The sequence below is a fragment of the Mauremys reevesii genome, linkage group 2 (assembly GCF_016161935.1).
Source record: "Mauremys reevesii isolate NIE-2019 linkage group 2, ASM1616193v1, whole genome shotgun sequence".
Taxonomy (NCBI): Eukaryota; Metazoa; Chordata; order Testudines; family Geoemydidae; genus Mauremys; species Mauremys reevesii.
The window spans coordinates 80748555-80772843 of record NC_052624.1 but is presented as its reverse complement, the minus strand read 5'-3'; the positions used below and the strand labels follow the sequence as shown (position 1 = coordinate 80772843).

The following is a 24289-nucleotide window of genomic DNA, read 5'->3' as shown; positions in this document are numbered from 1 at the left end:
GAAAAGGTGGGAGACTGTGGGCAACAAGTTTGTCTGTATTTTGGTTTCATTGTCTTTTTCCATCTTCTGAGGTGAACTGGGGAGAAGTGGTATCTATTACATTACCCTCCCGTAGTCACTTTTTAAGGTCTGTTTATCCTAAAACTCCAGTACTTGCCTCAGCTGAGCTTTCCCAAACAGGGGCAGCATGAAATCAACATGATTCTTGTCAGTGATTCAGAACCTTGGGGGTAGTAGCAGTGAAACTGATCAGCTTGGTTAATATCTGTCTCTCCTTCCAAAGTCTGCAGACTCTCATAATATTTATCCTTTTTTATTTTGGTTCACATTTGGAAGTTTTTCTTCAGTCTCAAGTACAAGGAATTTGATTTGCAATTTCTGCAGAAGTTGACTTAAGTCCCTGTGTTTGCCAGGGAAAACTGGTCACTTGCCAGTGATAAGTGGATTTTTCAGGCTTTGGCCCTAACCTCATTGTTCCCTTTTCTACACACACTAGACTTCCATATTTCTGAACGTACTTAGTGAACCAGCATCTAGTGACAACTAGAAGTCCCTTTAGAATGGCAGTTAGTTTATTGGAAATACATGTCAGATAATTATAGCCTGCCTGCAGGGTGACATTGGTATCAATGGAGAGAAGCTGCCTGCATCCTTTCTTGCTAAAGATAAGTGGTAATTGTAGTACTACTGGGACCCAGGGCTGAGGAAGATACAACTTGAGCAAGAAATACTTGAATGTTAAATATGACTTTTATTGGACTAAATATAAATCTTAATTTAAAATATGTAAGTAGCAGTTTTGCTGTGTGGCTGGCTTTTCTTTACACTTAGTTCCACTAGCTTGATACTAGAGACTTTTGGGACTGTATACTTTACTACTTTTGGTTTTTGCCTCCGACCCCACTGTCCCCGGAAACTACTGTAGGTTACTACACTCTGATTAAATGGAATACCCAAATAGGGGGAGAGCCTGTAGATAAACAAGTGTTTCTAATGTTTAATTAGAACACCTGTTAACTTGGAATATCTGGGAACTATGCAGTGTTGAAATAACATGCTTATACTTACTAATACTTAAAATTGTACATCTTCAAAGTGCCGTGTAAACACTAACATCTCTATTTGTCCACATTCTCAGAGTGCATCTTGATGGTACTTTGAGTACAATGTATACATTACTGCATAGAACAGGATGTGCTTTTTTGATTTTATTTGTATTGCAATATTTAGAGGATGGCATTGAGGAGTTTCCTGCATTAGAGTCATGTTAAGCATTATGATGTACACCAATTACTGAAGTAAAGATTTGGGCATTGAAGGGTAAAAGGATTCTTAAGTGATCTTGAATACAGTGCTTTCTTTAATTGTTGTCATAGCATCAAAGAGAAAAAGAGAGGCATGATGAGTTTTGATCAGAAAACACCAATACTCTTTTCAGTAAAATCAACATAATTAAAACTCTGTGTGTAATTGGTTTTTAGTGTTTTTTTTTTTCCTTCTCCACAATGCACATTTCCACCCTCAAACTCAGCATGTGAAATTACAAAGAATGTTAGAACTGCCATACTGGGTCAGACCAATGGTTCATCTGGCCCTGTATCCTGTCTCCAACAGTGGTCTGTACCTGAGCTTTGTGGGAATGTACAGAATAATCCTCCCCTGTATTCACTTCTTGGCTTCTGGTAGTCAGAGGCTTAGTGTCATTTGAGCATGGGTTGCATCCCTGACAATCTTGGCTAATAGCCATTGATGGAGCTATCCTTCTTATCTATTTTTTTTAACCTAATTATACTTTTGGCCATCACAACATCCCACAGGTTAATTGTATGCTGTGTTGAAAAAGTGCTTCCTCTTATTTGTGTTAAACCTGCTGTCTGTTAATTTTATTGAGTGATCCTTGGCTTTTGTATCATGAAAGAGTAAATATATAACACTTCTCTGTTCACTCTTTCCACACCATTCATGATTTTATAGACCTCTATCATATTTCCCCCCTTAATCATCTTTTTTTTTTCTAAAATGAACAGGCCTAATCTTAGTCTTTCTTTATATTGAAGACATACCATAGTCATGATTATCTTTGTTGCCTTTTCAGTTCCTCTATATCCATGGTTCTTAAACTTTTGTACTGTGATCCCTTTTAGATAGCAAGCCTATGAGTGTGACACATCCTCCTCCCCCTGTCCCCCATAAATTAAAAGCACTTTTTAATATATTTAACACCATTATAAATGCTGGAGGCAAAGTGAGGTTTGGGGTGGAGGCTGACAGCTTGTGACCCTCTATGTAATAACCTTGTGACCCCTGATGGGTCCCAACCCCAGTTTGAGAACCCTTGCTCTATGTATCCTTTTTGAGATGGAACCACCAGAACTGGACACCGTATTCATGGTGTGAGCACACACTGGGTTTACATGGTGACATTATGATATTTTCTATCGTTTTGTTAGCCTTTTTGACTGCTGTTGCACATTGATCTGAAGTTTTTAGAGAACTATGCACAGTAACTCCAAGATCTTTTCTTGGGTTCTAAATTAGCTGTTAACACTCATCGTTACATATGTGTAGTTGGGATTATTTTTCCCAATATGCATTACTTTGTACTTATCAATGTTGAATTTCATCTGTCATTTTGTTGCACAGTCACCCAGTTCTGTAAGATCCCTCTGTAACTCTTTGCAGTTATCTTTGGACTTACAAAATTATTCAAGATGACATCTGCAGACTATACCACTTCACTCCTTTTTGAGAACATTAATGAAAAGGTTGAACAGCACAGGTCTCAGTACAGATCCTTGGGGGATCTTGCTGTTTACAATGGAGAGAGCATTATGAAAGCTGACCGTTTTATTCCTACCCTTTGTTTCCTGTCTTTTAACCTGTTACTGATTCATGAAAGGACTTCCATGTTATCTCATGACTCTTTACTTTGCTTAAGAGCATTTGATGAGAGACCTTGTCAATGGCTATCTGAAAATCCAAGTAAAGTATTTTAACTGGATCACCCTTACTGCATACTGACACCCTCAGATAATTCTGATAGATTGGTGAAGCATGACTTGCTGTCACAAAAGCCTTGTTCACTCTTCTCCAGCAAATCATGTTTATCTATGTGACTGATAATTCTGTTCTTGACTATAGTTTCTACCAGTTTGCCCAATATTAAAGTTAGACCCTCAGATCTGTAATTGCCAGGATCTCCTCTCGAGTCCCTTTTTATAAATGGTGGTACATTAGCCACCTTCCAGTCACCTGATACAGAGGCTTGTTTCAGTGGTGGGTTATATGCTACAGTTAGTAGTTCTACAATATCATATATGAATTCCTATACCCCGGTTGGGGTGACGGGCATGAATGATGAATGAATGAATGACAGAATTGGAGTGAATACCATCTGGTCCTGTTGTCTTACTTCTATTTAATTTAATAATTTGTTCAAAACTTCTTCCATTTATGCATCACTGTGGGACAGTACTTCAGATTTGTTACCCAAAAAGGATAGTTCTGATGTGGGTATCTTCCCCAAAGCCTCTGGAGTGAAGACCATTGCAGTGAATTCACTTAGCTTTTCTGTAATGGCCTTGTGTGCTCCTTTAGCACCTTTCTCTTTTAGTGGCTCCATTGCATGTTTGGCAGACTTCTTGCATCTGATGTACTTAAAGATTCTTACCATTAGTTTTTTCATACTTAGTAAGTTGCTTCTCAAATTCTTTCTTGACCTGCCTTATTATACTTCTACGCTTAACCTGCCAGAGTTTGTGCATCTTCCTATTAATCCTTGCTATGACTGGACCTCCAAATCTTAAAGGATGCCTTCTTGCCTCTAATGACCTGGATTACTCTGCTGTTTAGCCATGGTGGCATTCTTGTGGTCCTCTTGTTGTCTTTTATGATTTGGGGTATACATATAGTCTGAACCTCTATTATGGTGTTTTTAAATAGCCTCTTGCAGCTTCAGGCATTTACCCTTGCGACAGTTCCTTTCCATTTCCATTCAATGAGCAGCATCATTTGTTTTTTGAAGTTCCCCTTTTTAAAGTGAAATGTTCTCTCTGGGTGTGGGTGGTTTGTATTTCTCCCTATAAGGATGTTTAAACTTAATTACATTATAGTCACTATTACCGAGTGGTTCAGTTATAGTTACCTCTTGGACCAGATCCTGTGCTCCACTTAGGACTAAGTCAAGGATTACCTGTCCCCTTGGGGGTTCCAGTACTAGCTGCTCCAAGAAGCAGTCATTTATGGTGGCTAGCAATTTTATCTCTGCACCGCACCCTGTCAATATGAGGATAGCTGAAATAATCCACTATTATTGCACTTTAAGCTTTAGTAGTCTGTTTAACCTGTCTTAGCGTTTCACAGTCACTGTCATCATCCTGTTCAGGTGGTTGGTAGTATAGTCCTATTGCTATACTCTTTTTATTCAGGCATAGAATATCTATCCATACAGATCCTATGGTATAGTTCGTTTCATGTAAGATTTTGTTTTTACCTTATTTGACTCTGCTTTCTTTAACATTTAATGTCACCCCCTACCTGTGTGATCTACTCTATCATTTCTTTATATTTATACCCTGGTATTATCATGTCCCATTGATTATCCTCATTCCACCATGTTTCTCTGATGCCTCTTGTATCAATACTCATGTAATGCCAGGCACTCTAGTTCACCCATCTTAGTATTTTTAGACTTCTATAATTTGTATATAAGCACTTATACATTTTGTCAATATTCAGTTTCTTGCCTTCATTATTATATTTTAAATAGGACTCTATTTTGTTCAACTGGCTATTCCTTACTAGCTTCTACCTGTACTTTACCAACTTCTTTCCTATCTTCTATACTAGGATGTACATAAATTCATCTCTAAGGGATATCATTGTTTCACCTGTGGGCTCCTCTGCACTTATCAGCTTTGTACAAAGCAAATATTCAAACTACAAATGAGAAAATATTGTGCTTAATTCCTAAATTTTAATCAAGCGAATACTTACATACCTAAGCTGCAGTACTTGAATCACATATCATCTTTCTTGGGGTTTATTATGTTAGAACTTGATCTGAACGCTTAGTTGTGTAAGCAGAGAATTCTAACATTTTCAATTCTTAAGTTTAAGTTCACTGCTGTTTCCTTTTTAAGCTATTAATAGAAGCAGCAAAAGCTGCCAAAAGTTCTAAAAACAGAAAATGATGCTCTGAGCAACTTATTCCATGAATAGAAAACATAAATGGCTATTTGATAACCAAAATGTACTACTTTAATGAATATTTCTGAAGAAACTCATTTATCATCAACTGAGATTCTTCAAATACAGAAAACTGTGGTAAAGCTGAATTGCACTCAGGAAGAGAAGGAATCCTTATTACACATGTGACTTTTTTTTTTTTTGGTAACATATATCTGCCATATAGTTCCAAAATATGTATACATTCTCTGAAGATACTTTGGAAGGCGGTCAAGCAGAATTTGTCCCATTTTTAACTGCCACTTGCACAGACATGCTACTTTCTTCACAGTACACATATGCAAAAACAGTTTGAATTTAAAATATGATTTATAGCCTCCTGGTACATACTAAATACCTGAAAAATATGGATCTTACAAGTTATACTATAAAAGTATAATAGACTTTTAGTCTCAAATGGAGCAGTCACTCAACTATTTAGTGAAGACTTCGAGTAAGTATATTTTGTGTGGGAGTGAGGTCTTGACTTCTATCTGGGAGTGCGGAGGATTTTAATGTGAGCTGAGTAATTTTTTAATTTTTTTCCTATCTTAATACTGTATTCATTTACATGTACCTACCCACAATGAAGTTCCAGCTCTCCACTATTTCATAGCCATGATAGTGTCTGAACTGAAGAAACAAACCAAAGGACTTGATTTTGGTGGTGGTTCCCCTGTATTTTCTTCTTTGTGCTCTTTAAGCAAAGATTGTTGAAAACATTCTCTGATTTTTAGTCTCTGTGCTTTTGTGTGTGTGTTCTCGTCCCTTTTTAAACTATTGAGCAGCAGAGATTGGAGCATTGGTTTGATGCTGCTCATTTAGTTGAAGTCAAGACTGTTGGACATATTCCTTCTGTTGAGCTGCACTGACATCAATATCTTGTTAACAACTTCTTGATGCAATCTGCTAATCAGATGGGGTAACTGAGCATGGCTGTGTAGAATTCTCAGATACAAATGAAAAATATGAAGATCATAAGAAAGTTGAGTTTGGTTTGAATGTGAACGTTAGTCAGAAGTTCTGAATCTTAAACTTTCCAGAAAATATTTCCTTTCATATTTTTGCATTACAAATAGAATATGGATCTGATGGATTTTCAACACTGACTGCTCCAATTGTTTTTAGTATAAGCACAACCAAATAACTATAATAATAATTAATTGGAGATATACCAATCTCTTAGAACTAGAAGGGACCTTGAAAGGTCATCGAGTCCAGTCCCCTGCCTTCACTAGCAGGACCAAGTACTGATTTTTGCCCCAGATCCCTAAGTGGCCCCCTCAAGGATTGAACTTACAACCCTGGGTTTAGCAGGCCAATGCTCAAATCACTGAGTTATCCCTCCCCCAGATCCCTGACTACAGTGAATAATTCCCCTCATCTCCACAGTGGCTGATGTATTTAATTCTTGCTCACATTAAAGTGAGCATGTGCAGTATTTTTTATGTGCATGTGATAAACATGTGTCATAATCCTGATTTTAATATGTTGCCTGATTTTAGGAGATTGATTGGCAAGCCTATATAAACAATAATATTAATCTGATTATAAGATAAGGTTCTTGTCCCAAAACCAGGTTACACAGTTTTCAAGGATCCTCAGGATGTATGACAAGGACATTACACTGAGAACAAAGTACAGCCTTAAAGACTTGTATTGAGATAAATGGAATAGCAATCAAATGGAAAAATAATCAGAATTACAAAGGGAATAATATTGTTCTAGAGGTACATATGGTATTATGTACTATAAAGCTTTCTAGATTAACATACTCGCACCCTTCCTTGATAACCTGGTGGTAATAGACAATGGACCAGCCTCGCCTCTGCATCCCAAAGAGTCCGATGATCCAGGTTCCTCAATTCTTGAGTGGGAGGTGAAGAACTTAGGAGAAGCTAGAGTGGTAAAAGCTAAAGGAAAACCTACAGAAGTTACCTTAAAGTTTGACTTAACTAGTTTAAGAACTAACCATTAAGAATGAAAAAATATGAACTAAAACTAACATGGTGAGTTGCCCCCCTTTATAGAGCCTGAGCACTATGTGCCTCCTTCCATGTCCAAACTTAATTTCCTCACCCTCAGAATATCAGGGCACACTTACTCTATAGGCTGGCATGTTCATATGTCTGTATGACGTGTTCATACATAGTAGTAACTACTAGCTCAGTCTTGCATCTGATGTTTCTGGCCTAACTGGTTATTTCCAGTTCTTTGTTAAGTTTATAGAGGGCATGAACTTAGCCGGTCCCCTGTCTATGCCACCTTGCTTTAATACATCCTCTCTTCAGGTCACAAACATATTTTACTCACTCTCTCTCTCTCCCTCCCCTTTAGCTCATCATCTCTTACCTAGGCTAAAGGTCCTGAACGTATGTATGCTAACATGCTTTAGCTCAACAGGATGTGGCCTTCAGGTTACTTACATTACAACCAAAATACTCTAGAATAAATCTATTATAATAAAACAAACAATATCAAACCCATAAGAAAAGATATGCAAGTAAGCAGGCTAGCTCTGTGGGCTAGATATACAAGAATGCTGTTCCTTCAGAGGGTGGAATGTGCGATTGTCTCAATTTTTGGATGCTCTTTCATTTTAATTATAGGTGGGGCTAGAGCAGTGGTTCTCAAACTTCTGTGCCGGTGAGCCCTTTCACATAGCAAGCCTCTGAGTCCAACCCCCCTTATAAGCTAAAAACACTTGTCAGTATATTTAACACCATTATAAATGTTGGAGGCAAAGCAGGGTTTGGGGTGGAGGCTGACAGCTCGCGACCCCCCCCCCCCCATGTAATAACCTTGTGACCCCCGGAGGGGTCCTGACCCCCAGTTTGAGAACCACTGGGCCAGACGCACCGCCTAGTAAGGTTGTCAGACGCTTTCATGTAAGACCATGTTTTCAGCAGCTTATAACTTTTTTGTCAGTTTTTAACCATTTGGGCTGAAATTTGCCATGCCAGGTGTCTGCCTGAGGCTGATTTTGGAAAATTTCAGCCAAAACAGTTCAGAAGTTTCGAAGAATGAGGTTAAGAGAAAATACATTGTTTTGCCAGTGTTAAATTTTGGTGATTTTTTTTTTCCCTTAAGTGCTTTGGAGCAGGGGCCTGAAATTTTTGTTTTTTTGTCAGAGATGTCTTTTGTCCTCATGAAAATCTGCCTAACTTTGGTCAAGTTATACACCTTTAAAAAATCAGAGTTCTTAGTTTTTTAGCAGAAAGATTCCATCAGCACTGAACTGCTAAGCTCTGACTGTAGTGTCAGCTTTCCCTGCAATAGCAGCTCTGGACTGCTGCAGGCCATGCTGAGTCCAAGTACCTGAACTGAGAACAGGGCCACTCTCTCTCTCCTGTGCTCTGTGACTGCGTCTCCAGCCCCTGCTGAGCCCAGGGAGGAGGAAGTTGTCTGATTCTAATGCACAGGAGACAAGAGCCATCAGAGTGAGGGGCAGAGGGAGTACATTGGAACAAAGCTGTACAGTATGTGGAACCTGGGACTTGAGGCTAATGGGAGTGGGGGAGAGAACAGGGACTCGAGTTTTGGTGGAGACTAGTACTGTCTAGGTAAGGAGACTGGGACTTGAAGGCAATGAATGGCTTTGCTAGAGGTTTAAGAGCTGGGCAGAGAATTGGTGAGGGGAATAGTATGTTCTATAACTAGTGCAAGAGGGCTGAGTTAAGATTGCACAGGCAATTTTAATTCTGGCATTTCATTTCCTAACTCTGAATTTTGTAACCTTTAATATTTTAATGTAGGGTTTGTGTATGATTTAGAAGTAATAGGTGGTAATTGGAGATATACCAATCTCCTAGAACTGGAAGGGACCTTGAAAGGTCATCGAGTCCAGCCCCCTGCCTTCACTAGCAGGACCAATTTTTGCCCCGGATCCCTAAGTGGCCCCCTCAAGGATTGAACTCACAACTCTGGGTTTAGCAGGCCAATGCTCAAACTACTGAGCTATCCCTCCCCCATGCATTATCATTATTAGCACTTTGCAGTTGATATAGTATTGTTAGAATAATTAAAGATAAACTGCTTTTACAGGAAAGATTTAACCATCTTGTTGAATGCAGTAAACTAAAAGCTCACATTATAAATGAACACTTGTCACCCCTCAAGCTATTAATAAGTATTTGAAAATAAGGGTCTTAACTAGAGTATTTAATTTCTGAGCCTTGCACTGCCAGTGGCCATATAGCTGAAAAGATATTTGACATGACATAAAGCTATGTCCATGCTATTGATACTGTGCAAGCCAGAGTGTTTAAATATTGATCGTAGAAATTATAGATGGAAGACTCCTAATTAGGCCATCTAGAGAGTCCATTACTCTGCCAGCACAGGATTCTGTTGTATGTTAGTGTATCGTCAATTCTAGTTTTGAGGGCTCTGAAAAATGAGGCTTCCATCACGTTATTTGGGAGACAGTTCCACAGGTGGATACAGAACATGCTCAGAAAGCTTTCCACCTTATACTATTTTTTCTTAATTTCCTCACTTTAAAAAAAAAACAAAAAAAACAACTTTTTTCACCCTGTATTTTTCCTTCATCGGGATCTACATCCTTTTAAATATTGTTAGACTTAAAATTTAACCTCCTCCTCCTTCATTGTTGCTTAGCCATGACTTATATATTTTGGCTGTGTCTTTCCTCATAGGTAAATTTTGTAAAACTTCAGAATATTGTGCTAAGTAAAATAAATGCCTTTTTCTCTTAAAGGAATGCTATAATCTTGATTTTTTTTTTTTTTACTTAATTTTTTAGAAATCTGGTTTCCAAATAGAACTCCTTAGTGTCCTGGCTTGCTTCTTTAAAAAGTATTCTTAAAAAAAAAAAAAAGGCGAGGGGGGGGTTTCTGCTTCCCATTCGTCTTTTGAGATGACCTGATATCAACACTACCAAACATGCTGACACCCATATCTTCCCCTCTCTGTCTGCAAACAGTTGTGTTCCACTTGTTCAGTTTAAACTCTGCTGCTGCTGGTATTAGTGATGGAAACCCCTTTGAAGGGCAGGAGGAAGGGTGTAATATTCAGTGAAATATACCAAGATAAAGTGCTGTCAAATGCACAAAGTATGGTGATGAGGAAACTTAGTTATTATGGTAGGCCTTGAAGACCCTTATGAGGATTTAGGGGCTCATTGTGCTAAACTGCACACAACAGAGAGATTATCCTTGCCCCCAAAAGAGCTTACAGTCTCGAGGATGAAGAAAATTTTATAATTTTCCATTTTAACAGTGGATACATTTTCAAGTTGATGATGTCTCTTTAAAAAATAGCCTTACATATGGTAGAAATATTGTCCATTCTGAGATTATTAGAAAAATTAGAACCAGGAAACTAAATCAGAGAGAAAGCTATGAAGTTTCCAAGGGGCATTTTGATACTCTTTATCTAGAGGTTAAAGAAGCCATCTCCTTTACCTCTTTTTTGGAAATTAATTTAAAGCCCCGAGGTGTAATGACAATATAGCAATAACATTAAGAAAAGCAAGATTTAATTGGTGTGGGGGAAATTGGGGAAAGATCCTAATGATTAGCCTGTGAAAGAGTTGCCCAAGAAATGATTAAACTTTCACCATCACATGAGGCACTTAAAATTTGGCTAGACAAAGCTGTGTAGTAGAAGCAATCCTGCAAGAAGGGAATGAGGGAGAAAGGTTAATAAAAATAATTCCCCATATCTTTATCCAGTTAATTTAATGGATGAGGGATTCTCCTCTCCAGTGTACCACTGGCACTGGTGTACAGCTCTGATGTCCTCAGCTATCCAATTGGAATATGGCTTTGGACAGTCAGCCTCCATAGCCATGTTCTGTTTTAGGCATTGATTTCATAGAATCATAGAATTCAAGATCAGAAGGGACCATTATGATCATCTAGTCTGACCTCCTGCAAGATGCAGGCCACATAAGCCGATCCACCCACTCCCCCTGCCCCATGCTTCGGAGGAAGGCGAAAAACCTCCAGGGCCGTTGCCAATCTTCCCTGGAGGAAAATTCCTTCCCGACCCCAAATATGGCGGTCAGCTGAACCCCGAGCATGCGGGCAAGACTCTCCAGCCAAACCCTCTGGAAAAGGTTATCATACCATTGACCCATTGTACTATTTACCAGTGTGGCACTTAATTGACCTATTGACTAAGCCCGTTATCCTATCATACCATCTCCTCCATAAACTTATCTAGCTTAATCTTAAAGTCATGGAGGTCCTTCGCCCACTGTTTCCCTCGGTAGGCTGTTCCAGTATTGCACTCCCTGATGGTTAGAAACCTTCGTCTAATTTCAAGCCTGAATTTCCTGACTGACAATTTATATCCGTTTGTCCTCGTGTCCACATTAGCACTGAGCTGAAATAATTCCTCTCCTTCCTGGTATTTATCCTCTGATATATTTAAAGAGTGTAATCATATCTCCTCTTATCCTTCTTTTAGTTAAGGAAAACAAACCTCCTCAAGTCTCCTTTCATACGAAAGGCCTTCCATTCCTCGGATCATTCTAGTGGCCCTTCTTTGTACCCGTTCTAGTTTGAATTCATCCTTCTTAAACATGGGAGACCAAAACTGCACACAATACTCCAAATGAGGTCTCACCAACGCCTTATATAACGGGACTAGCACCTCCTTATCCCTACTAGAAATACCTCGCCTAATGCAACCCAAGACCGCATTAGCTTTTTAACGCCACATCACATTGCCTACTCATAGTCATCCTACGATCAACCAGGACTCCTAGGTCCTTCTCCTCCTCCGTTACTTCCAACTGGTGCGTCCCAGCTTATAACTAAAGTTCTTGTTAGTCATCCCTAAATGCATAACCTTACACTTCTCACTATTGAATTTCATCCTGTTACTAATACTCCAGTTTACAAGGTCATCTAAATCTCCCTGGAGAATATCCCGATCCTCTTCCGAATTGGCAATACCCCCCAACTTGGTGTCATCCACAAACTTTATCAGCCCACTCCTACTCTTGGTTCCCAGGTCAGCAATAAATAGATTGAATAAAATCGGACCCAAAACCGAGCCTTGAGGAACTCCACTGGTAACCCCCCTCCAACCGGACAGTTCCCCCTTCAATACTACCCTCTGCAGTCTCCTTTAACCAGCTCCTTATCCACCTCTGGATTTTCATTTCGATCCCCATCTTTTCCAATTTAACCAGTAATTCTTCATGCGGTACCGTATCAAACGCCTTACTGAAATCCAGATATATTAGATCCACCGCATTTCCCTTGTCTAAAAAATCTGTTACTTTCTCAAAGAAGGAGATCAGGTTGGTTTGCACGATCTACCTTCGTAAATCCATGCTGTAATCTATCCCAGTTGCCATCGGCCTCATGCTCCGGAACCACTCTCTCTTTTAAGATTTTTTCCATGACTTTGCATACTACAGATGTTAGACTAACAGGCCTATAGTTCCCCGGGTCACTTTTTTTCCCCTTCTTGAATATAGGAACTACATTAGCTAATCTCCAGTCAGTCGGTACAATCCCCGAATTTAGGGATTTATTAAAGATTATGCAATATCCTCGCCAATTCCCTTAATATTCTAGGATGAAGATTATCCCCGATTTACTTCCGTTAAGCTGTTCAAGTTTGGCTTCTACCTCAGATACCGTAATGTCTACCCCCATATCTTCATTCCCATCAGTCCCTCTATCACTATTCCTTAGCCCTTCATTAGCCTCATTAAAGACCGAGGCAAAGTATTCGTTCAGATATTGTGCCATTCCAAGATTATCCCTAATCTCCACTCCGTTTAAAGTTTTAAGCGGTCCCACTTCTTCTTTCTTGGTTTTCTTCCTATTTATATGGCTAAAAAACCGTTTGCTATTGGTTTTAATGTCCATCTCCACTTGCCTTTCTCACAGCTTCCCTGCACCCTCTGACCTCAATAAGGTAGGTTTCCTTGCTGATCCCTCCCATTTTCCACTCCTGGTACGCTTTCTGTTTTTCTTAATGACCTCTAAGACGCTTGCTCATCCAGCTCGGTCTAAAACTGCTACCTATGAGCCTTCTCGGAATACATGCCTCTGACAACTCCTGCAACTTCAACCTGAAGTAACTCCAGGCGTCATCTGCCCCTAGATCCCTAAATATGTTAGCCCAGTCCACTTCCCTAACTAGTCGCCTTAATTTAGTAAAGTTAGCCCTTTTGAAATCGTACACCCTAGTCTCAGATGCACTATTGATTATCCTCCCATTTATTTGGAAACGAATTAGCTCATGGTCACTCGAGCCAAGGTTGTCCCCTACAACAATTTCCTCAACAAGGTCCTCGTTACTCACCAAAATCAAATCTAAAATGGCATCCCCCCTCGTCGGTTCAGCAACCACTTGATGAAGGAATTCATTAGCTATCACGTCTAGGAAAAGCTGAGCCCTATTATTATTACTAGCATTTGTTTCCCAATCTATATCCGGGAAGTTAAAGTCCCCCATGATCAAGCAGTTCCTATTAGTGTTTACCTCCTTAAAAACATTAAAGAGCTCTCTATCCGTCTCTAAGCTAGATCCCGGCGGTCTATAGCACACCCCAATCACTATCCCGGGTGAGGCTCTGGTAGTTTTCTTCCCCAATGTGACCATTGCCCAAACAGACTTTGTATTATCCATTGCATTGCTAGTTACCTCATTACATTTCACCTCATTATTGATATACAGTGCTACTCCCCCACCTTTAACTTTGCATCGGTCTTTCCTAAACAGCACATACCCTTCCATACCTGTACTCCAGTCATGGCTACCGTTCCACCATGTTTCGGTTATTCCTACGATATCCGGTTTCAATTCCCGGACCAGGAGCTCCAGTTCCTCCATTTTGTTACCTAAGCTTCTCGCATTGGTGAACAAACATCCTAATTTTTCCTGTTGGGCTCCTCTCACTCTATTCACCCAACTCGGTAGGGACACAGTACTTCCAGTATGACTTATAGATCTAGTATCCATCCCCCCCCCTCTTCCTTACACGTAACTGCCCCCTCTGGCTATATCTGTTGTTATCTTGTTGTCCTCACTCCCAATGTATAAATTTGGCGTGAGCACCAGGACCTCTCCCAGTGTCTAGTTTTAAAGCTCTTTTAATCAGATGAGCCAGCCTCCCTCCTAGAAGTCTACTTCCTTCCCTACTTAGGTGGAGCCCATCCCTTGAGAACAGTTGTCTGTCCCCAAAAGCCTCCCAGTGCCCATACATCCCAAAGCCCTCCTTGTAACACCACTCCCTCAGCCAACTATTAATCATCACGATCCTCTCACCCCTTTGGCGCCCTTCCCTAGGGACAGGTAGAATCCCACTGAAGATCACCTGAGCCTCAATTTCCTTGAGTGTCTTACCCAACCTGGCATAGTCTCCCTTGATCCTCTCTAGCGAGAATCTAGCCGTGTCATTTGTTCCTACATGAAGGATGATCAAAGGGTTCTTACCCGCTCCTCTTAGGATTCTTTTCAACCTCAGGTCCACATCCCGTATTTTAGCATCCGGTAGACAGCACACCCTTCTGTTCTCCGGATCGGCTCTGGTCACAGGCCTGTCCAACCTTCGCAGTATGGAATTTGTTTAATTAGGTCTTCGTTTCTTTTAAATTACTAGTCTTTGCAGAATATAGGCATTTTTAAGGATTTACCCAAAGAAAAGTAAGTATGGAGCCAGAACAGGATGACAGGTGTTGGAATTGTTTGTTTGTATAATGCTTTGGATATTGTGGACATATGTCACCTGAAGCAGAGATCTCGCTAGCAGTCTGGAAAGTGCCAGTCTTAAAGTATGTCTGGTGCAATGTACTCTTGCTGGAATAGCCTTCTGCTGTTTTGGGTTATGATTATGACATAAATTAGTTTTTTTAGTGGATTTTTACAGGCATCTTTCAGAAAGCGTTCTTAGCGGAAAATGAGCTTTAATATGTCAGTCTTCCTCTCCCTCAATCTGAAATGTGCACTTATGTGGTACATTGTTACTGTATTAATAATTGTTCAATAAAATGGTAGTTTTGTTTGCCATAACTTGAACTCTGTCAGGTTCCTAAGATTTTGTACATAGCCCATGTGAACTAATGAATCACATTTTAATTTTCCTTTTTTAAATTAAAGCTTATTTAAGGAAACATTCAGCAAGAAACTTTCGTATTTTTCACTTACAGTAGAGTTATTTCCCTGATGTTAAGCAAGCCAGGAATTTTTGTATTCAGCAATTAAAACTCTCAGGTTCATATTTCCAGTTAGTGCTCTACAAAATAAATGAGTGGTGTACAGCTGTTTTCCAGTCAACAAGTTGTTTAAAATTTGTTCAGCAGTTAGGAAAAAGCCATCACTGGCTGCCCAGCTGTTTATAACTAAATATGGAACTTGCATGGCAAGTCTGGTTTATTTGACTCATAGCTCTTAATTTCTTTTAAAGGCACATAACACCAGAGAAGTTTTACGTGGAAGCTTGTGATGATGGAGCAGATGATGTTCTTGCCATTGACAGAGTCTCCACAGAGGTCACTCTTACAGGTATGCGTCTCACCAGCACTAGGCCAGTCGATTTAAAAAGTACAGTGACAAAGTGCAACAAGCAATCTAAATACTACTTCAAAGCTTAATGTCATGGTTCTTTGGATAGCTTACTGAATAGCCACATTATTGTGGTATCCTAAGTCTCTTTTCACCTCACTCATGATGTTGAGGTGTTGTGTTTTTTTGGTCTCCTTTGTGGACTGGATATTAATTTGGAATAGCAGAAATCCAAAGTGTGCCAAAGGATTTTGATTATTTTCAGTAAAAATTAACATTTTAAAGTATTCGTTGATATTTATTTGTGCAGCTCAACGTGTAATTTTTATTGGAAGATAATTTTAAGGTTCTTTGTAGTTATGTAGCTGTGTATTAAAAATGTGTGGTGAAAATATATGGTGCATAACTAAAGCTAAGATTTTGTCACGGTTATTTTTAGTAAAAGTCACGGACAGGTCACAGGCAATAAATATTCAGAGCCCATGACCTGCCCATGACTTTACTTAAAATAGCAGGGGGCAGGGCTAAGTAGTGGGGAGGAATGGAGTCTCATGATGGGGAGGGACCGACAGGCCATGGCGGGTGGCACAGCCCTGGCTCCAGTGGCTGAAGCGCGGCACAGCACAACGCTCTGGAGCTGGCCATAGCTGCAGAATAGGGGTGCGTGGCCCTGGCTGCAGCCCAGGCCAAGCCCCGGCGCCACAGCTGGGGTGAGGGAGGGCGCATGGCCCTGGGACACTGCAGGGCTGGGATGTGCGGCCCCCGGCAGAAGCCATGGGGCTGGCTGCAGGGTCCTCATTCCAGCCATCCAGCCCTAGTTGCAGGGCAGGGGCACAGAGTCCTGCCTCCAGCCCCAGCTTCAGCTGCTGACAGCTGAAGTGGAAGAAGTCACAGAGTTTCCGGTAAAGTCTTGAAATCCTTGACTGCTGTCACTTCCCGTGACTAAATCGTAGCCTTATGCATAACAACTGATTTGGGGCTCCCACTCATCATTTTATTTTTTTATTATTTGATAATTGTATGGCTGCATGAGTTTGAAATGTTGACTTGGTCATGCTAATTAGGACTGATGCCACAGTCTGGACTCAAGCACAGGAATGATGAATGTCGTGCAGATGTGCTCCTATAACTTCCAAGAGCTCAATTTATTCAGCTTAACAAGGAGAAGGTTAAGGAGTGACTTGAGTACAGTCCACAAGTATCTACTCAAGGAATAAATATTTAATAATGGGCTCATCAATGCAACAGATAAATGTATAACACGATACTGTGGCTGGACGTTGAAGCTAGACAAACTCAGACCAGAAAGAAGGTGTAAATTTTTGACAGTGAGGACAATTAACCATTTGAACGATTTACCAAGTATGAATTGGTAACTTTTAAATCAATATTGGATGTTTTTGTAAAAGATCCGCTCTAGGAATTATTTTGGGGAAGTTCTATGCCTACGTTATACAGGAGGTCAGCTTAGATGATCACAGTGGTCCATTCTGGCTTTGGAATCTATGAACTTGGCCAAAATATACTCGGTGATTTTTTTTTTTAAACTTTTTTCTTCAGCTTTTTCCTGAGGCTATTAAAAGGCTACAGTTTGAATTGTTTGATAGTTCTGTGCTATGGTCATAACTTAACATTTTATTTTTGCAAATTTGTGTGGTTTTACCAAACACACAAGTTGTTTCCCAGGTGAAGGCCTTATACTAAATTGCAGCTTGAAACAAACCATTTAATGCTGAGCTGTGAACTTCAGAAAATAGGATGTTAAAAGTGAACTCACATGCTGTCTTACTGAGAGGAGCTGCTACAATACGTACACAGATTCTAATATGAAGGGAATCTCCTTTCTCTCACTGAGAAAATTAAATTAAAACCTCTTTTCCAACTAAATTTGGACTGTAAATCTTACAGTATTTTTGTATAAAAGATTAGAGCTCTCATCCTCTTGAAATATTATAGTACTGAAATAGCCCTTACTCCTTCAGAGCTGTATGGATTACTCTTCCCAGGTTTCTGTTGTCTGCCATTTTTTCTTAATGCTGGTGATTCATTAACATATAAACTCTTCAAGCCAAGGTATTTTGTTGTCCCAGCAGCTACTTTATAATTTCATTGGCATGTAACCCAATGAATAACCTAGTCCCATCTTTCTCCATTCTTCAAACTCTGTTGGGGCACTTAGTTGTGACTTAAATCTAGGATGACGTACAAGCCTGGTTTAAAACTTTGTGTTAATGGTCCTCTCAATGACCCCTAAATCTATGGATGATAAAAGTATAATACTGAAGCACTTTTGCAAGCTGCATTTTTTCCCTCTACCTATCATTCAGGACAGTATATTCTTTCCCACACCTGTACAGCTCTTAGTAGTCTTTGCCTTGAAGAGCTGGCCTTACAACTTAAACACAATTCAGACTGCATGTCTGGCCCTGTTGCTCAGTGCGGAATTGGACTGAGATGCTGCAGGAGTGCTCAGAGGTGGGGAGGCCAGGTATTGTGGCTTATGGCTGGTCTTGGGACCTTAACACCTGGAGTTTGGTTCAAAACAGGAAACTCCTTGCTGCTGGCAGGACAGCGTGCTGCTGCTGAGCCACCCAGCTAGACTGTCCTGTAAATGAGCCCGAATTTCTTCAGTTAGAATGATTCTTGTTGATTAAACAAAATAGAAAACTTTCATTTCCTAATTTTAAATTCTTTCCCAGCAGGTTTTCAAACTAATCCATTGCCTCTCACAATTGTGACTCATTAACGACATGGTTGAAACTTCATGATCAAATCCAACTTAATAAAGTTACATGGGATATAATCATGAAACAGATGTAGTTTGACATCTTGTGTTTTTTTGCTTTTCAGTTAAGAAAGATGTTCCCCCTTCAGCTGTTACAAGGCCTATATATGGTATTTTGGGAACAATCCGTCTGGTGGCAGGTAAGGAAAACAAAATGCTATACTGGTGAAAGAATGTAGGCGAAAATATATTGCTAGAGAAATCCAAAAGCCTGGGAGAAAGCGTGTTTAATGTTTAATAAAGGAATCTGGAATTGCGGTTTGTTGGACAAAATCACTTTTTTCATCATTTCTTAAAAGTTGCTATAGTATGACACTTGTCATTTTTGTAAGCTAACTAAAGATGCTTAAAAATGAAAGGAAGGGAAGATGTCCTATGAATTGTAAGTGTCTAAATGTAGAAAAGGAGTTAATTGAGCACTCTGTTAACTTACTTTTTAAATCTATTTCTACAGAACCTACAAAAAGTTTAATTCTCTCCCTCTCTCTTCTCCCACCCCCTCTTGCTTTCACCCCCGCCACTGGATTTGCTGTAACACTTATGCACTTTTTGGTGAGGCTTGATTTCAAGTCAATAGTTTGGGAATGACCTGATGCGAGATCATTGTATTCAATTGTTTAATCAATGGCTGTGTTCAAACCTCTTTCCAAATGTAGAGGAAATATCAAGAGTTAACAAAAAGAAGAGGACAAATTGAACAAAACTTCCTAATATTTTTGGAGGCTTTAGGGCAACTATCTTTTAGGATAAAATAGCATATCTGTGATCTTCTGTAAGACTTCTAAGTTGGATCTCATTTGTTGAATACTACCACACACTGTAATTGTACGTATTGCTGATGGAGTCTGCATTCTCCAAACTATGGGCTCAGTCACTTATCTCCTTCTGCGTTCCCACCCTAAAAGATCTATGTGTGGAGAGGACTGTCTGTACTTGGATCTGGAGTGGGGGTCGGCCGCCCTTCCTGCACTCTCTCCCTCTTCAAGACCCTGAAGTGTGCTTGGCAGATTCAGATCTGCATGTGGGGATGGAGTGGTGGGTGTTTGGAAAGGTGTGCTCTATCCCTACCCAACTCCATGGGGAATCTGCAGGAAAGTTAATTCACTTGTGGGTTTTGGGCTGTCCAGACTGTCTTCTGTGGAGTGGAGCAACCTCCTTCCAATGGAGGGATTTAGAGGAAACTCTTGAGGAGGGGAACCTCCAGGAATTGTTCTCCCTCTTTCTCCTTCGTGCATTTTTTTTCGTATATAGCCTTGTGCTTGCTGTCCTCGTTTTCTTGAATCACGTTATATCTAATAACTCTTGACTTCTACATTTTTATTTTGCAGGCAGCTATCTCATTGTAATAACAAAAAAGAAAAAAGTAGGTGAATGTTTCAGTCATGCAGTCTGGAAAGCAACTGATTTTGACATCCTCTCCTACAAAAAGACCATGCTACACTTAACTGATATTCAGGTAGGAGTAGATTGGTAGAAGAAAAATAAATAAGCCACAACTGATGAGCAATTTTCTGATGGCTGATCATCTTTAGCATAATAAAAAAAAACCTCTTCAAATGTAGGTCTCCTGGGATTGAAGCATAGTTGGAAGACTGTTACAGCAGTTGTGCAATTTCTTTTAAAATGCTGATGGCATTGTAGTTCATCTGCATTATTCATAATGTTATAAGCATGTGCATGTTCTTGCTTATATCAATGTAAATTAGAGAAAATCTATGTATTCAAATTCCCAAACGAACTCCATTGTGCAACCTCTGTGTCACTGGCCTTCCTGACATCAATTTCGCTGCCCACTCCCTCCAGTTTCTAAGATGGCGTTTCTTATTGTTTTGACCAAATCATCCTTCATTAGGTCCCATCTCTCACTGCATCAAGTTCAAACCCATGTCTGTTATGTCTCCCAACACTGCACCCCTTCTTTCTTCCCACAATGCCCATTAAGACCCTCTTTGTTCATTTCTTTCACAGCCAACTCTGTGTTTTCTTCCACACTGTCTCCATGTATGGCATGTCCTTCCTGAGCTGGTCCACAGAACCACTACCTTCTCCATGTCAAATCCTTTACTACTTCCATGAAACCTACAAGAAACTAGTTGACTAAGTCATCCAACTATTTCTCACTTAGCTCATCATTGAACTGATCATTTCTGTTTACATGGAGGGAAGGGGTTGAATGTTGGGAGGAATGAATGGGTATAAGTTCATTGGAACTGAAACTGATTGCTGTGGAACAAAGACATGGGGGTTGAATGGTGGAATGGGAGGTGAATTTAGTATCTATTTAAAAATAAAATAAGGCAAACTTGCAACCAAGACATGAGCCTGACACTGGGATCACCTTGCCAGAATGTTGTATCCTTTCCCCCCACACTTCTCACTTGCCTTTTTTTTGACTGTACACTCTTTGGGGCACAACAGTTTTTCCCTCTGTGTTTGGGGAGCACTTGGTATCAGTCTAATCTCCATTATTTACTCCTGGGGGAATTCTGTGCTTAAAAAAATTAAAAATTCTTCACACGGTATTTTAAAATCCTGCAAAATTCTGCATATTGTATTTGTCAAAATAACACAATTTAACACCAGTTTCAATTATTCTGGTAATTTTATTTAAAAATATGTGTCAACAGGTATATCTGTACCAACATACAAACACACAAGATTCAGGAAATTTTTTTTGACAGATTCCTTACTAGGCATATTAGTACAGAACTTTAAACAAATTACTCAAACTACAATATCGTAACATATTTCTTGCATCCCTCAGAAGCAGTGCAAAGGCTTGGGGGACTCAGAGGTAACGGAGAAGAGGGAAGGAGTTTGGGAGTGAATCTGGAGGGTTGTTGGATGTGGGTGGGAGAAGTCTGGAACAGGTATTTTTTTTGGGGGGTGGGTGGGTCAGGGAGGGATTGTTAGGGAGTTGGGGAGTCTCCCCCATGCAGACCCTGGCTGACCCGTAGCCTCTCCCATTCAGTGAGGCACATCTACCCCCCATCCCCAGGTGGCCCTGCAGCCCCCTTCCCATTCAGGCGCTGGCTGAATGCTGTCACCCCACTAGCTTTTGAGCCCGTGCCCCAATCTGTCCTCCCACTAGCCCTTCTGAACCTCTCTGTGACCCCCTTCCGCCCACCCCCCAGCAGCCCTGTGTGCACCACTCTGTCCATCCCATGCCTCCTCACCGGGCCCAGCTGTGAGGAATGCAGTCTTCCCCCCTCCCTCTCCACACACTGGCTGCTCTCTCTTCTGGTGGGCAAAAGGTGCAATGCCTCTCCAGCAGAATCTTTACTCTGTGGAGATGGAAAAAATATCTGCAGGGGACATGAATCCTACCCGTATGCAGTGCCACAGAATTCCCCCAGGAGTAATTATTGGTCAAACCCCCTGAAGTACAGCGTTCTCTCATCTACTGTATATATTGAATCAGGGTGTACTGGAGGAGTTTAATGTTGTAAACTGTCAGTCTACTTTTATTCTCTCAAAATTGTGATCTCAAGGTATCCTTTTGTATTGGCGTTTTATGGGTTTTTGGGTTTGTTTTTTTTTTTTTTGTGGTGTACTCTTGCAAAACATAGTGGTAAGCAAAAAAATCAATGCCTTTTTAAAAAGGGGAACTTAAAAACCCGAGCAGTTTGGTGTTAGTAAATAAAAATGCTGCTTGTTCTTTCTGCCAACAGTTGCAGGACAATAAAGCCTTTTTAGCAATGCTTAGTCACGTCTTGAATGTGGATGGATTTTACTTCTCTACAACGTATGACCTTACGCACACTTTGCAAAGGTTAGCCAACACCAGTCCAGAATTCCAAGAAATGAGCCTACTAGAGAGGGTAAGGATTCCACTGTTTTCTGTCTTGTATCCAGCTCCTTGTCAACTAGTTTTATGTGTGGTAATGGGTTTATTTTATAGATCAGGTAACTGATGGGATTACTTCACTAGTCTATTTAGATTCTAATTTCTGGCTGGACTGAACTCCTGAGGGGACAAGAGTCAGTTTCATCCCTTTTAATGTTTCTGTGACGTAGATTAGCTCTCAAACTTGCCATTTTGTTTTTGTAAACTAGATATCCCCTTAAAATTAATGTTAAACTTTTGCGTTCCCAAAACAGAGCCCTAGCACTCCTGGCTCTGTAGCATTATATTTGTGTATATTACACTTCTTCTCAACAGTCTGTGGGTAAACCTGTTGCAAGGTAGTTTTAAAACAATCAATACTTTCGGAGCTGACTAGTATACTAGCCTATCTTTTGTTTCCTTCTGACATCCTACGTAGGTCTTTGTATCTTGCTGCTTCTGACCTCCTTGCCACAACCCTTAATGTTCCATGCTCAGGTCATCTTATATTCCAAACTTCTGTTGGGGGCTGCTTGATGTTCCTGATTATTTTACAGAGGAAAATAAAATCTGTCAGGCAGCAGTGGTTTGGGAGTTGCAAGCTAGTAGATGAGTGCTTACCAAAAGTGAGGAAAAATGCTGGCCTTAAATGCCACAAATATACAGTGACTGCAACTCCTTTCTCTTTTCTGCCTGCCGCTGCTGGTAATCTTTTTGTGTTTCATTTGGATGTTAAAATACCTTAATGCAGTTCCCAAGTAACTTCATAGTAAAGTTTAAATATCGTAGATCTTATAGCTACAGGTCTCTCCCCAGCTTGATTTTTAAACTTGCAAATGTTTTAAAAATACATTTTAATCCTCTTAAGGCACTTCATTGTGGAATAGTACTGTTTATAGGGCCTCCTCCAAAGCCCATTGAAATCAGTGGACATTTTCCTAGAGACTTCACTGGGCTTTGGATCAGGTCCTTAAAATACAACTTCTCAACACTAGAATTCTGAGAACGACACATCTACGCAGTTCAATACTCCTGGTTTTGTGTGTATCTTCTCTCTTCCTTGCACCAACATCTTGGCACTTCCAGCTGTTCTTAATCTTATGTAAATCCTCATTTATCTTTAAGTTAAGAGTTTATGGTACTGTCAGTGAAATTAGATTTAATGCATAAACTGTAAAAAGGGTAGGTATGTATGTTTAATATGTATGTTCATAGTGTAATATCAGTTGCTTTTCACAAAGCCATTAGTGATCCCTTGATTCTGAAAATCATAGTAAAAATGGTTTTACCTCTCCACCTTCAAACTAAACTAGTGAAATGGTTTTGCGACTATTGCTTGTATTTTCCACTATCAGCATGCTGCCAGTACATTGTCACACTCGCTGTGTAAAATCTTCAGCTTGATAGTATTGGCTGTGGTCGGGTTGCTTTTTGGAATGAGTAATTGACCACAAGAGGAAAGGGAAGCAACCAAAAATGTGTGCAGTGAGAGAATCAATTATAGAAGTTACACTTCAAGTGTTTTAACATTGTCTCCATTTCCCTTCCCTCTTCAAACAGTAAGAATTGAAAAAATAGTTGTTTGCAGTTCTCCAGCCTGTGGAGAATAAACAGTGTAGTTAAAAAGCTTACTCCAATATGCCAGATATTGTGGCACTTTTGAACAGAACAAAACTCCACAAACCTAAAACATAGGTGTACTGTTGACTCAAATAGCAAGAGTTAATTTTGTGTAAGTGTGACATCAGAAAATGTTACTTCTGAGGTGAATAACTCTTACATGATTTTGTACACGTTTCCATTTTGAATCTTCTCTTAACCTCTAGGATACTTGATTTATTTGGAGTTTGTCTGTGGCAACTTGCATAGTAACTTTTTTTGACACTGTGGGAAGGAATTAGATAAAAAATGATGGGTTTCTAAGACTAGGATTAGAGACAGTGGGGGTTGCTTCATCA

The 24289-nt window shown here is 40.0% G+C and overlaps 1 protein-coding gene across 1 annotated transcript in view; it reads left to right on the top strand.

Annotated features, from left to right (window-relative positions):
• Positions 1 to 24289, top strand: part of SACM1L (SAC1 like phosphatidylinositide phosphatase) — a 55504-nt gene that overhangs the window by 7070 nt on the left and 24145 nt on the right. The window contains exons 2-5 of the mRNA XM_039525095.1: positions 15623 to 15720; positions 18571 to 18645; positions 19834 to 19961; positions 22177 to 22326. Of these exons, the coding sequence (XP_039381029.1) occupies positions 15623 to 15720; positions 18571 to 18645; positions 19834 to 19961; positions 22177 to 22326 (451 nt within the window). The remainder of the gene's footprint in view (positions 1 to 15622; positions 15721 to 18570; positions 18646 to 19833; positions 19962 to 22176; positions 22327 to 24289) is intronic.